At 36.0% G+C, this 16,289-nt stretch overlaps 1 protein-coding gene across 2 annotated transcripts in view; it reads left to right on the top strand.

Annotated features, from left to right (window-relative positions):
• LOC126374301 (tyrosine-protein kinase Src42A) overlaps positions 1–16,289 on the top strand; it is a 62,300-nt gene that overhangs the window by 39,308 nt on the left and 6,703 nt on the right. For both annotated transcript variants that reach the window (XM_050020840.1, XM_050020839.1), the window contains exons 4-5: positions 12,272–12,599; positions 13,896–14,074. In XM_050020840.1, coding sequence (XP_049876797.1) covers positions 12,272–12,599; positions 13,896–14,074 — 507 coding nt within the window. The remainder of the gene's footprint in view (positions 1–12,271; positions 12,600–13,895; positions 14,075–16,289) is intronic.

Genomic DNA, 16,289 nt, shown 5'->3' with positions numbered 1-16,289 from the left:
CTTTTAGTACAATGAGATTTTAGTTAGCGTAAGTGCACTTACTCGTAAATCTCTATGGTGCTATAAAAGTAATTGAACTGAGGACACTTCTAGATTTTTCTAATTCAATCGATGACTACAGCCCCCTATATGACATCTATTGTTTTATTTTTATCATTCCATTTTGCAATTTTCTTGCCATGAATCGCCCTGTAGTCACAATAGAAACGTTTTTTTACTCATTAATACGTGATGTTCGAGGTTTCTGAATATAACAATATAAGCAAAAACTATAAATAGTCAATTTCTAAAGATGATGTCAGAATTATTGCATGAGTAATGTAAATCATCACGATAGTTCCATCATTAAACAATGCGGTTTATCTGACGATTTAGTTGTGGTTATTTAGTACTTGATAAAGATTCTAGGTGTACAGTGCCATATTTACAAATTTATTTCCATTAAGTTTTGCACGTACTACGTACTAGCTTTCCGCTGGCGACTCCGCGTGGAGTTTGGTTATCAAATATAGCACTAAGGAATAATGTAACTTTCTCCAGGGGAAAGAATTTTCATAATCGGTTACTTCCTGCAAACAAGTTCACAAATATACAAACTTTTTTTTTTTATAAAGGGCTCAAACTACTGTCGTGCAAACGGCATAAAGCTATGGAGAGAGATGGTAATGATATTACTAAAGATTTGTAAAACTTTCTCCTCGTATATGTGTATAAAGATGACGTTACAAATAAAATTTCATAAGACGTTTCTTATGAATTGTAGCAGGTTCTGATGTGTCAACAAACAAACAATTAGTTAATACAGCACTATTTTTGATTATTGGTTTCGCATAGTTTGCAGTTACGTCACTGCCCTGATTCATTTATACGTGCTGCATCTACCTCCTGGTATGCACCTGGAAACCTCGGCAGACAATGGTCCATTAATGAACGATAGATCAATAAAGTAGCAGTTTATAATAAATCTTCATATTACTTGCTATTAGATTCATAAGGAAGACTTAACCTATTAGGATGACCCGGCCTTCACACAAAATTTACCGAATTCGTCTTATTATTGTAAATGTTGTAACGTTCGTTACTCCATCATAATACTTGTCAAACCAAGGTCCTGTGATCAGACTATGCAACATGCCTGTTATTCACACTTACGAGGGCATATAAGTTGCAGAATTCAATATCGGAACGACTATAAAATTTATAGTTTCCGATGGGCAGCTTGTGCGCCGTGAGAAATGTGGAGGCGAGTCCGGGTCCAAGATGCTTTACATTCACGCAAGGACCTTGCCTTCCTGGACAAAGCCGCATGATATTTTACTCTACTCCTATTAACATTTCTCTTCGTTATTTATTACGCATTTTCCATCCTTAACATTTCTTGCAGCAGCCGCTATTTACTTTGTCATCATAGCATTCAAGACCTTCCCTTCCTTGATCTGTTTCTGCATTATTGAGCCGTAAACAATTTATCTTATTACGCACGATATGTGTCACTCGAGGAATATTTAGAAGGGAAATCATATATCATCATAACACGTGTAAATAAAATTCCGAACGGATAAAAAGTCCGCAGCGAATCGCACTAGATCACGTAGCAATTAAATGCAATTTTTTATGAATTCTTCTTTAATGACGCTAGAAGGATGTGTGATAATAAACTGCGCTCTAGTTTATCCCATTTTACATTTATTACAGAGATACTTTACTACTGCATTAGAATGGCTATAATGTTATGTAATTTAAATTTAAATAAAGTTATAGAATCGTTCTAGTTTTATACAGCTTAAGCCTCGCCGTCGTCGCCAAGGACAATATGGCCCGCTTTCGTTGTGGCCGATGCGTGTACGCAATACGTTGTCCGACACATCTCTTTGTTTCTTGCTTTAGTTTTGACATTCCTGTAACATTGAATGCTGGGCTTTTGTAACCAACAACCATTGAATCAATTTGTCACACGGCGCGGGTGTAAACGCTACCGTGATGTCATTTGCTTTAAACGAGACATTGCAAATTGCTGATTGAACATGTCTTTACCTCGTATTGGATCATTGGTTAGATGTGATTATTGTTGAAAGCTACCAACAAGTTTTTATGGCTTAAAATCAGAAAGCGCTTCGATCATTTGAGTTTCGAAGGGTTTTCACCTACCTATTATGATACTTCTTGCTTGACGAAATTGTCATTAATTATAACGATAATTACATAAATTATAATATGAGTTTTGGTGTTTGAATTGATTACGGGTTCAAAACTCGCTTACTGGTATTGTTTTTATGACAAGAGTTTAAAAAATAAATTGCATCAATCAAAAAATCGTTATCATAATTACAATGAAATAGAAAACACCATTATCGAGTTCGCTAATACTATAATCGATTTAAATATTCCTATTGTGGCACGATCCACCAAGCTTTCGAATATTAATAAATTAATAACATTAAATGTTTGTTTCACGCCACAAGTTATTTTAGAAATAGGCCTAACTGGTTATGAAATGTAATTTGTTTTATCGTTAGTGAGATATGGCAATAATGTTGGAAACCGCAGGATCGCAAGAAATCTCCACTACTGCTGTGGTATTCTTTTATATCTACTAGGTTTATTGATAAATAATATGAAATAGGTATATTAAATAGGTCTACCTATGGCTTCTATATTTTCTTCTTCTTCGTCATTATCTTCATCTCTTTTTAATAGCTTTTGATGCCCTGTGGCTCAGCCCACATAGTGAGTTATGTTATCACTTTTTTTTAACTGTCTTATTTATATTTTAATTCTTTCCTTCTTCGCGCAATTATCTGGTGACTCATCATTTTCCACTGCTTTTTTTCTGTAGTGTATAAGGTATACATACAATTATATCCTCGTAAGGCCCGGATTTCCAGACGCAATAGTTAAACAATGGGATTTGGATTTTAAAAGGACTTTGGGCCTTACGACCTAGCCTTAATCAATATTTTTTTATGATTCTCAACGTTTCTTCCACGTTTGAGGCAGTAAATTTGAAATTAGACGTCAATCTTAATTATGTTCGCATGCGCAATACGTCACTAATTGTAATTAATTACAAGGACGTCATTTTAGACTTACCTCGTGCTTATAACGTCAAAAGTAATACATAACGTAATACACACATAAGACGCCAATGAATTGAATGACACAATTAATTACATAGCCATAAAACTCTTTCTGTCGACTAAGATTGAAAAGTGATCTTTATACTCTTTTTATTACTACGTTGGTCAGTTACTAGTCGTCCGTTTACAATAGGTAATTATTTAAATCTCTATTATATTTCATTTGCGAGTCGAAAATCTACGTCACAATGAGTGACACGTAAATAAGTTTATGTATATTTATTATTACTTTGAGATTATACTTATTCTTAGTTTATGCTCGGTATAAAAAGATACATCAGGTTTATTTGTAAGGCCATTGTGATCTATCCCCACCGGAATTCGTACCCGAGGCCTCCCGATCATGGGAACAGATTTGTTTGATTTATGACATCGTAAGTCATTATACATTACAATGTATTCAGGATGGTCAAGACGTCAATGATATAAATATAGTATAATATGCTGTGTAACAAGACGTCGCTACCTATGCAGATTTTATCATTATAACAAATTGTTTACTACAATACCAACCTTCCTACGGTTAACACATAATAGATTCTAAGTTCATATTACATAAGTACATAATTCTTATAATACGACAAAGTCTCATTATTATAATCTGCATGGCCTGCACGGCAACCACGCCGCGCGCCCCGAATTATCGAGGACTTCGACCGATGTACGAAGTCTATCTACGTAGATAGCATTGGCTGCGTCTATTGGCGGAAACCCTCGATATAATCCGCGGCGCGGTTACGGTGCAGACCCTAACGATTTAAAAGGTGTATTTGTTCGTGAAAAAATGTAGTACTTATTACATTTTTCTTTATTAAAAATTATAAATAAGTTAAATAGAAAAAAGAAAACGTTTTTTGTCACCTTTACATCTGTCTTTATTTACTAATCAGAATTTCATAATTTATCTTTGACCTAGGAAACTACCCAATTATAGGATACATAATCTTAAGTTTAATAGTAATGATTACTTATAGTACAACACATTTTTCAATCACCGATCACCTTCATCCTCTCCGTTTGATTGAGAGGAGGCTGTACCTAGCAGTTGGACGTATATATATGCTGTTTGTGTTGTGTCAATTTCATCCATCAATTATTTTTTTAATAATTAATTCATGGCCTTAAAAGTAAGATACTGCGAATACTTGCATGGATTAAAGCGTAATAAAAAATGAAAATGTAATGACGTAAATTAATTGTCATAGCATAACAATCATAATGAGTGTTATTGTTCAGTCGTCAGTCCGACTGTTTGCTTCTCATCTAATGAAGGATTTTGTTCTACAATGTTTAACTTCAATTTTATAATACAATGCATCTACAATTGGATCTTAATGGTAACAAAAACATTGTCTTCCTTACACTGTGGTAAAATTTAATACAACAAAAGAACTGTGCAAGAGTGTCTTTTCGTCACTGACAATGAAACAGATTCTCTGTTTTAAATAAGTACTTAAAAAGAAACACGTTGTGATTTTCGTGATAAATATATTACCTATAAATAAATGATGGGTAGCATAGAAACCTATCACTATAAATAAATAATCAGTGTTTGATTTTGATTTTAGATAATTTTTATTTTAGTTTTTGAATTTTGAGTTCTGCATAACTATGGATATAGACAAAATATATGGATAGAAATATATATAGACTATAGATTATATATTACATCACACCTGTATCCCCGAGTGGGTAGGCAAAGGCGTATAGTATATAGCTACATACCCACTCCTCACCTCACCAGCTAAGTTTAGTATATTTGTTTGTACAAATACCACAATTAGCCTTATATAGACAAACGACCAGCGTCTTCAACGACCTGCCTACCTCAACAGGATATATTTGCGTAAGTTTATGTAATTATATTCGCTTAGTAAGACTCGAGTCTTACCTCACAGATCATTTGCTCACGTCAAGATTATAGGAACACGCATAAAATCCGTTGGAAACTATAAAAATCAAATTATACGTCTTTTTACACCGCCTTTGTTACCAAGGTACGTATTTACGGATGTGATTTTAATTGCTTTATTGTACGAGTACGTATAACTACTGAACAAAAATACACCAAGAACTTACTACTGCTAAGTTCGTCTTGGTGTTCGAAGACATATTGAAGTAATTAATGTGACGAATATCTCAATACACTTTCCATCGTGCGAATGTATATTACATTTAGGTACGTGAACTAGGGAAAGATTATGTACAGTCATGAACAATATCATGTACCCACTTTAGAACCTTGTCGCACTATCATATTTGTCATTTAATGAGACTTACGGTTTCATTTACAAAAAAGTTAATGTGACATGGTTTCAAAGTGTATACATATGAGTACTCGTAACCGTAGATACTCAACCACCAATAGTCATTTTACTTTTTGTTATCATTTTTAATTATGCCAATTAGAGTGATGACTTTATTTTTAACTTGTGTGTCAATGTTCCATACTAAGTGCGTGTATGTGTGTGTTTTGGTGCAATAAAGTATATTTGTATTATATTGTATTGTAAGTTAATAGTTTTAACACAAAAGTCTTATTCCAATTATGTTTACACCACAGTTTACTTACCATAAGTAGAATACTAATATTAATAGTGCTTGAAACTTTGAAATGTACAACATACTTTTATTACCAATACGGCCCGTTAGCTGTGCCGTTTGTTTTATAGGTTTCTCAATAAACTAAAGGAAATGCGTTTTGTTTAGTGCGCGTTAACCTAATCTGGACGATTCTGTCCCTACGGCAGAAGTTCGAGTGTTTGTTTGGTGATAAATATCAATCGTAATCCAATCCTTACAAGTGCACAAATATGTGTCCGAAAAGATTTCAAAGTTAGTAATACATTTTTTTTTTAATTTGACGTGACTTATCGTAGATTGGCCGCAGATGGCATTAACTACTTGGCCGGACAAATGGGGAGCGCTGAAGGCTCTCACCCGGTACAACGTTTAAGACAACAGGCCTGAGGGTGCCCAGTTGGGCGCGAACCTCGGCTCAGGGCGTCGTCTGAGAAGAAAAATATTTGAAAGAATTAATCGACCCTAGCGGGTCGATAGCGATAAGTGCTGAATGAGGGAGTTAGTAATACAGATGCTAGTACAGTAGTAAGAAAATTGGGAACGCGATCGGGGGAGTCAATTTAGGCTCTACCCCCACAAAAGTTATAAATCTCGGCCGTGAGTTAAAGCATAGAATAAAGAATAATACTACGTATAGAACGGTAAATCTCTCCCCCGCACCAATTCATATCAAGTGCCAACCTCACCCCTCTGGGTCTTACTTTAATCTGAAGTTGCCGTAAGCTGTTGAAGAGTAAGGGGGAGAGTGCGCAGACTGTGTTTCGCTCGCACTTACACGCTACCATTAAATCGTAAAAAATCTCGTTAAGTTAGTAACTTCAAACTGTAGTTTCCCAACTAGTCCGCGGTTGCAGCACCAGATTACTGTGTGCAATATTTAGCGATGCACAGCTTGAATTACTTTGAAACTTTATGCATAGACCTGTCGCCTAAACTTCGGAACTAGTCACTAACTTAAATTTGACGTAATTTTGTTATTAATGTTAACAGAAGTAAATTTCATTTTATCACGATCTTCAAATCAGGTAGGTGAGAGCGGTGAATATTTAGATACCTAGGGATCGAAACGTACTGGACATGTTGTAAGAAGTAATTTAAGGAAATGATAAAGATTCTTCCAGTCATCGTTTTGATGCATGCCTGTGGTTGTCTAACACGAAATATCACAGCGGTTTCCCAATGTATTTTCACTTCAGCTTCGCCACAGACGCCTAGATTCAATATGATGAATTGTTGTATAACAATTCACACTTTCTGCAATAGCGGCTCGCGGATTACATCAACAGCCATAACGTTATTTTACCACCTTACGATAACCTTATTTTACTTACCGGCAAATATGTTATAGAACTGACTTCCCAACAACAATATTGGTTTTTGAAACAGGCAAAATTTAATCAAAGGAACACGCTCAACAGCTTTTTGAAAAATAAAACTTCTGCACCGAAAAATAAAAGTGGTGTTGTGGCTTTGAAACCCAATACAATACTTCCTACAAAACTTGCCCTGCAATTACTCTTTTCATTACTTGTTAAAATGTAGATAAAAAATATTTATAAATACTGATAAAAATAAGAATATAATAACTTCTTGGAACAAGCCAGAAAAGTAGAAAGATTGACATTTAATTGTCGATGTAAAGAGGCCTAATCTAAATACCGGATTATTATAAGGAAAATCAATTCGTCTTGAAATTGTCACAACATTTAAGGAGGTCATTGTACTAATTTAAAGTTCATTAAATATAATGGGTTTATTTGTTTTGGTTATAATACCTATATTATATCCACAGGTACATGTTAACCAACATTTAACCTGATGTTTAATGACAATATGGGCTAGGGTAGAACACGATATTACACGATTGCCTAGTAAATGTCTATCTTTTATTTCATTTTAGTAATGAATGGGCATATAGGAGACTGTGGACTGAGGTATTATTATTATATACAACATCCCGTGAATACTTCATCCAATGGCTTTTCCAGCAGGGCTAACATGCGCAAGGTGATAAAATTATTGATCGATTCAACTTTTTTTTCCCTATCATGCGTGTCACGTGATTTTGTTCGTATTTTGACAAAATGACATGTCTTATTTGGGTTCACATATAGCACCAATCGACAAAAGGACATAATTATATCGTCAGAATCGATAAAATGACCGTGACAACATTTTATCACGTTGCGTATGTTAGCCCCACAGGCCTCATACAGGAACACCTTTTCATTGTTTAAAACAAGCCAGCCGAAAAGGTGATAATCCTGTTTTTGTATGAAGTGTCGTTGATAGTGATATTTATACGAGTAACTGTCATTGAAAGAAAAATATTTAGTAAGTACCTTACATTTTTTCATAATCGGTGCATAGACCTCGACAAATAAACAACTAAGCTCTGTAAAAAAAATATCCGTGGCGTCTAACGACACTATACAACCGATTTAAACCGATATTGCACTTTATTTGAACAGCCATAGCATCTTAATTTGAGGGAACAAACTTATACTATCTACGTAACCTAACGTATACGAATTTACAACACGATTCTAACACTTATAGCAAAACTCCTTAGCGAATGTGAGTATCTTTGTTTATATTAAAAAATATAACCCATAATGTATTTGGTTTGATAGGTATAACAAGCAAATGGTCCTGATAAGGCTTGTAGTGTTGTTGGATTGAGGGCTGATACCACATGGTATGAAATAAATTCAAACTTAAGTAGATATTAAAAACACAGGCATTCAATGAATGTAGATTACTCTTTTTAAATTATATTTATGCTTCCGTCATTTTTAAAAAGCCAATCTTAGGTACTTAATAGGTAAATAGGTACATGTACATACACACCTAAACTCACCCCTATTTCCTACCGGGGTAAAAGCAAGCTTTGAAAGGGACTGGCAAGACATGTCTGGATAAGGAACTGTGGAAGGGGAGATGTGTGCCCACCAGCGGGACGTGTTTAAGCTATTTATGTATCTTATGCATGTTTAACATTAAAATAGTGAATGAATTCATGAAGAGTAATCTGCATGTGCCTGGCAACCCTCAACGTGTAGTGGGTGGAGCAGAGCGTGACATGCACATATACGACGGTCGCGGTCACTACCCACCGGTTTCGTGTTACAACGTGGCGCGAATTAAAAATACCATATCTCATATTCCTGTAGAGCCATGCCATTGTAGCGTTGACAACATTAAAGGGACGTGCCTCGCTTTAAGAGAATAATGTTGTACTCGGATATTGTGTTTATTTACTAAGAATTTGAGAGGCTAAAAACTATTCTTTTTCAACACTTATAAATGGAATTCCATAGTCTCTGTCCGGTGGGAAATAGGCGAGAGTTTATGTATGTGTATTAAAATACATCCCTAAAAATATGAAAGTAAAACGAGAAACTTTTATCACTGTCTGAGCTCTATTGAGTTGAATATAGAATACATAAAAACATATATAAAGTCACGCATAATGTCAGGAATGGGGCAGGCAGTGCCACAAATAATTAAAAGATAACGTGCAGCCACTTTGATGCGACGGCTAACATTTATATTAAAATTGGCAAATACAAGTTCATCTTTTAACCTTTCTCCCACACACACAAAGATCTTTCTTTTATAACTCGCCACGCGGACGGAGTCGCGGGCAAAAGCTAGTTGATAATATCAAGGGACAGGTTAGACATAAGGAAATATTGAACTCGTTTTTAGTATAAAAATGTAATTAATTTCTCATCCGCCTGATCTTTATAAACAATGTAATAAAAGCTACTTAAGTAGCTTTTTTCATTCAAGTTCGACTATTGTTAATCAGATTCACGTTTTTACCCGACTGTGGCGAAACACAAAAAGAACATTATGTGTTTGACCGCTATGTATGTATGTATGCACGTCTGTTCCCTCCTAACTTCTAAATAACTTATCAGATTTTAACGAATGAGGTGTCACAATAAAGACTCTTGGTTGTCCGGTGGTTATCATCAGATCATCAAATTTCAATCAATCATCAGATCAATCAGAATTCAGAGGAATCATCAGATTCTACTTCTCATCTTATTTTCATTTGATAGATTCTTTATCATTTGACAACCAATGTTTTCTTCATACCTACTTCACGAATAACGCATCCTCAGTTTCGAGAACTTGCAAACAAAGATTCATTGTACTTACAATGCAACCAGTTCACCCGAATTGGACAATGTTTACAAATTTCACGCATTTCATCCCGTCAACACTCTTTATACTTATCTCTGTACGCATTTATGCAGCGTTCATCCGATACAATGACGTGTTGTCGCCAGTACGTCTGATTGATTCTTATCGACTATACACAACGCTGAGTGGACTTTGAAATATCGCTATATATTTAAATATGGAAACGACAGACCGGTGCCTTGGGCAGACACTGATATAACCTAATTTTAGGTTGATATTATTGCTATTCTTCACTTACAATACGTGCATGAAAGAGATACAGATAGTTTTGATCCTGTCAAATTAAGGTAAAATTAAGTTGGTGGTTGCACAAATCGACACCAGTGCGAGACGCAGGAGTAGTTTTACTGAAGAATTCAATATATATAGATAACTTGTAGAAAAAATATGTAATGTAATATACAGATACGGGAACGCCCAAAAAAGGCAAAATGTTTCGGAAATATAAGTAATGATAGTCATTATACCAAACAAACATAAGGTAAAATGACTCTACTCTATGACTACCGGTTGCCATACAACCATAAAGTTGAAAGAAAAATGATGAACTACTTATTAATGACACCTGCTGCCTGTCCGTCACCTATTGTTAACTACTCAATCATCACATAAATAAAAACGCGACATGCCGCGTGGATTAACAATAGAACATTCTAGGTTTTATCAAATCATTAATTACGTGATGTGATTGGTACTTCATTTCTTTTTATTATTACCTGTTTCTTTATAAATTAGAAAATAAATATTATAAGATGACATGCATGACCCATTACACTATGTTTATAATTTATGTTGTGCACATGGTATCTTTGCGCACTATTTTTAATTAGCCGAATAACACCCCCACCAACCCGTAGTGGAACAGCGTTGTGGAATATGCTCCATTCCCCCTCAAGTAGATTGTGGGGTGGCCTGTTCCAGCAGTGGAATACGTCCCACCCATATTGTTTCTACCCTTTTTAAGATGATGGCGACGGAGTGTTGCTTTTTCTCCTGTTGTTAAATAATTAATTTTAAAGTATTACAGTCCATTTCTAAATTCAAGCATGTATTTTTATTTACATAACACCAGAGACTCATAATCTGCACATATTGAGTCGTGTCTATCCCACATATTTTGTAGTGATTTCGTTAACTGTTAGTGAGATCACAATTTGCATCATACGCCTATCGCAACCTGTTAAATTGTGCAAGTGCAGCAATCGTTAGGTATTATATCATGTTATGTAACGGTGCAAGTAGCCGGCGTCCTTTCAAAGGTCGCCGATCAACGATAAAAGAAATGTTCCTTCGTGTTCTGTCGTTCTCAATGTTAGACAAGCTATTGTTATAACAAATATCGTTAATTAGTTATACCAGGAACTGATATCGAACTAATACCTATCAAACGCCAAGATTTTATCTTTGACCTTATCTGTGCCATATTGGTACTCTTTCTAGACTAACTTGCTTAGGCATAATAGTAGTTTTATCTTTGTCCGGCCAAGCATTTAATGCTATTTGCGGCAAATGTACAAGAAGTCACGTAAAAAGAAATATTAGTACTTTTACCATAGTCAATTCTAGTTATGAAATTGAATTAATGTTTGGATTATAGATAATTATTGCACGTGTTTTACAGGATTTATGTCTAGTTAATGCCTGTAGGCTCGCCTCTATCACATGAGACTTAAACATAGATGGTGATGAGTGGATGTATGTCCTATATACCTCTGCCTACCCCTCTGGGGATACAGGCGTGATTCCACGACATGTTATGTTACCGTAAGGTAGTTTGAGAAGAGATTATTGATTTATTTTATTACCAATTGTCTTAGGGGAATCTTTGACAGTTCATTATATTTATTGTCTCTCTCTACACTCCCACTAATATTATATTCATTCATTACCTAAGAAGTCTCGGAAAGAACCTATTGTGTTGTGTGCACAAGAATGGATTCTAGTTTTAATTTATACTCAAATTACATAAACGCCTTTCCTTTACATAACATAATGACAGTGAATATCGTAGGTATCTACGATACGGGGTCGTCCCGGGCGTGTCGCAGGTATTGTCATGAATCACGACGTATCTAAGGCGGATCAATTAGTTGAACTGCGCAGACGCTCGACCTTTTGCCTGTTGCCGGCACCCGTCTTGTGTCAGTCAGCATCTAACTAAACATGACGGGCGGCTGCCTGGATATACCTATAGATCTACTTTCCACTTACCAATCAACAACGTGTTATGTTGAGAAAGCTAAAACCACACTACAGTGCACTTCTATTTATTAACAGTATTCTATAATGAGAACTTCATGAATAAACCGCCTAAAACGAATCTTTCTTCTTTTCAGGTTGAGAAACCAGTTACCGAGGGCTTGTCGCACAGAACACGCGATCAATGGGAGATTGACCGTTCATCACTCAAGTTCGTTCGCAAACTCGGCCACGGTCAGTTTGGAGAAGTATGGGAGGGCTTGTGGAACAACACTACTCCTGTTGCCATCAAGACCCTCAAATCCGGCACCATGGACCCCAAAGACTTCTTGGCTGAAGCACAGATCATGAAGAAACTGCGACACAACAAATTGATCCAGTTATACGCCGTCTGTACTCTTGAGGAGCCGATTTATATCATCACTGAGTTGATGAAGAATGGGTCGCTTCTAGACTATTTGCAAGGTGAGCTTTTCATTTCTTTGCATCTATGTTTCTATTGTAGTCTTAATACCAACCAAACTTGTCACGAGAGAACAATGTTCAGCAGCAGATGATTATGTTATAATTCATACAATGTTTATTTCCATTATCGAAATTATATAATTATACTTTAAAGACTTTTAAAAAATTGTAATTGTAAGTTGAAGAGATTTTGCACTTTGATCGTAATGCAAAAGCTATATTTATTTGTCTACGATGGCACGTGTGACTACCTTATAATTCAAGGCCGTTGATGAGTTTATTGGGCAGTGATAATAGCAAGTGAACACGCGAATCTGCAGTAAAAGTAATGCATTATGTTGCGTGAACTGAATAGTATCCGAAGCAAATATATCATTCTGTAGAGTATCTAGTATAGTAATAATATTTACATTTGTGAAAATAGTAAATTCAGCTGTGTCCACGTAGACTAAAAATAAATACCACACTAAAAACAAAGAGACAATGGCGGAATTAAAATGATAATTAGCCATAAATTCGTAATAACAGTGTTTTGCGGCAGAACCTTAATATATCGTTCCACAAGTTTATTATACCTTTGATGATAATTACATGAAATAAAATTAATAATTCATTTGACTTCGCACTGGCGACTATTCTAAAAATAAACATTTGTGGCAAGACCTTTGCTTCCGTGCGCGGTTTCAAACAATTGTTTCTCATTAAGGCTCCATCCCTGCATAGGAATTACGTTTAGTGTCTTGCCAAGACTGGAATACTTTCAAGTCGTAGACATTTTTAATGACGACATTAGTCGCACTAAGTCTTATGAAATCGCAGAATAAGGAAACTGTTGCACAAATATTATGACATACACATTGAGCATTAACGAAATAAATATAAAATATTCTCCGTAAAGCGTCATTACATTATACAACAGCAAAATTTTATTTATAGATGTTTTATGTTTAATATTTCTTAATAATATTGTCACTATAATTGTTCATATTTATGTAACGTTGTAGGGGTTTTTTTAATACGAAGGTTAGGTTATGTTTTATGAACGTGTCATGCATTTAATAAGTACATCTACCACTCCGTCCCACTTTGCCTAACCTAACCTAGCCATTGGGCGTGAGCCATTATGCACTAGCTGTAGCCCGTACCGAGGGCGGTTATCGCGATAACTGATCCAGGTCCGTCCCTCTAGTACTGTCACTAGGCTTCGATCTATCTATGTGCCATTTTTTATCCAAATCGGTCCATCAATCGGAACGTGTTAAGATTATAAATAATAACAATATTAATTATTTTCAGGCAAGGGACGTGGCTTGAAGCTGCAGCAACTGATCGACATGGCGGCACAAATTGCCGCTGGTATGGCGTACTTGGAGTCTCAGAACTACATCCACCGCGATCTAGCTGCTAGGAACGTGCTCGTGGCAGACGCTAACATCGTCAAGATCGCCGACTTCGGGCTCGCTAGGCTTATCAAGGTAAACTTACTACTTCTTGTGGTGTCTCTCAATTACTGGAGGTTGGTGATCAGCTCATGGACTGTGTGCCTGTTCCTGGCCATAAGTTGTCTAACCATGTCATCCTCGGCCTTCCCACACGTCTACGCCCCAAGGTTTTGCCCGACAGTATAACTTCAAGCAGGCGATATCTGTCATTTCGGAACATGCACCCTAGATACCCGACAAAAGGTCTATTTACTTAACCTGAAAATTTAAGAACTCAAGATTTTTGCAAACTACAAATCTAGCCTTCCAACGTGAAGGGAACCCCCGCCCCTTAAGTTAGGGCTCATTGTTCCCTCGCTCCCCATACCTCTTAAAACACATCAGGGTATGTGCGTTTCCTCGTGATGTTTTCCTTCGCTGTTGGTTTAGCACATAAAAAACCCGTGATAGCCCTATTCTGAAAACACGTGACTTAACATCGTAATGTCACGTGTACGAAACTTGAGGCTCAGGCTCTCAACCACTGAATTCGACATTATGAGTTTGATTTCATGTTTAGTTCATAGATAACTGATATCACGTGGTTTAATTTGTGCCCGGTTAATGACAATAGGGTTGCTCCCTATTACACGGAACTTAAACATAGCTGGCGAGGAGTGGATGTATACAGGGTGTTAGTGACATCGTAACGAAAACTTTGAGGGATGATTCAGGCTATGATTCTGAGTTGATATAAAGTGGAATTTTCCGTCACAAAATTATGGGACAGAAAATAATTTAAAAAAACACGAACATTTTCAAGAATTTTCCGACATACAAGTAGGAGGGTGTAAGTAAAATCGTAACAAATACTAAGGGGGGATGATACAGCTCATTATTCTGAGCTTATATCAAGTGGAATTTTACATCGCGAAAGTAATTTAAAAAAAAACACAAATGAATTTTACGACGGAAAGTTCCATTTGATATTAACTCAGAATCATGGTCTGAATCATCCCCTTAGTATTCGTTACGATGTCACTAAACCGGGAATATAGGTGTGATGATGCTATGTTACGTTAAGGGTTAGGGGACAATCAAGAAAGTATGGATGGATTGTGCAAAGAAGGATATGTGTGTGAAAGGTGTGAGTACTGAGATGGCGACTAACAGAAATGAATGAAAGAGGAATACATGTTGTGCCGTCCTACCTAGAGTGGGATGGACGATGCTATGTTACATTAAGCACGTGATATCAATTATCTATGATCCAAATATAAAATCTTAACGATCTATTCGCTCAAGCGAACGCGTCGGTAACTTTAGACCAATCGTTTTTTACAAACCACAAACGACTCAAATAATAACGCAATCTTATCCTGTCTATGTATCATATTGATAAAATCTCTTTATTTCCTTAATTGATTAATTTATTTCATTTGTGGTCGGAAACATTATAGTTTATATTACAATTTGCGGTCATGCTAATGTTATTCGCTAGTAGCATAAATACAATGACAATGGATTTTACTAATTAGTTTTAAATTTCCCCGATTTTGTTTTTGGAAGATTCCATAATTATGGTATAATGACAAACTACTTTAATAACAAAGCAATAATTTAGAAGACCCCTTGAAAATAAAATTGGTCACTTACACTAAGATGTCTACTCTCTTGTATACCGCTGCGTATGAGTGTATATAGCTATACAGTTGGCGTCAAGTTTTTGTCGAATTTTTGTATGACACACTTTATCTACAGTACTTACCTATATATCAATGCCGCATAGTCGTAGTCGCTGCCACCGCCGTCTCTCCGCTACACGCTGTCATTCCATCCGCACCCTCAAAGTTTTACTATATGTATCATAGACTTCGTAAATCGACAACCAATCTCTGTAAAAAAGTACCGCGGCGCATCTTGTCAGAAACGACGGCGTGAACGACACTGTACAGTCATGAGCAATATCATATACCCACTTTAGAACCCTGTCGTACTATCTTATTTGACATTTAATGAGACTTACAGTTTTATTTGTCAGAAAAGTTAATGTGACATGGTTTCAAAATGTATACATATTAGTACTCGTAACCGTACAACCGATATTGCATTTCAGCCATAACATCTTAATTTGAGGGAACGAACTTATACTATCTACATAACTTTATGAATACATCCCGCTTAGGGACGGTACTGAAAAGTATCGGCATCCGATGGACGTAATATACGATCCCGACGACCCGATTACTCTAGCCATAGAGGCAGCCAA

This window comes from Pectinophora gossypiella, chromosome 17 (assembly GCF_024362695.1).
Source record: "Pectinophora gossypiella chromosome 17, ilPecGoss1.1, whole genome shotgun sequence".
In the NCBI taxonomy this organism is placed as follows: Eukaryota; Metazoa; Arthropoda; class Insecta; order Lepidoptera; family Gelechiidae; genus Pectinophora; species Pectinophora gossypiella.
This window is presented reverse-complemented; position numbering and strand designations above follow the sequence as displayed.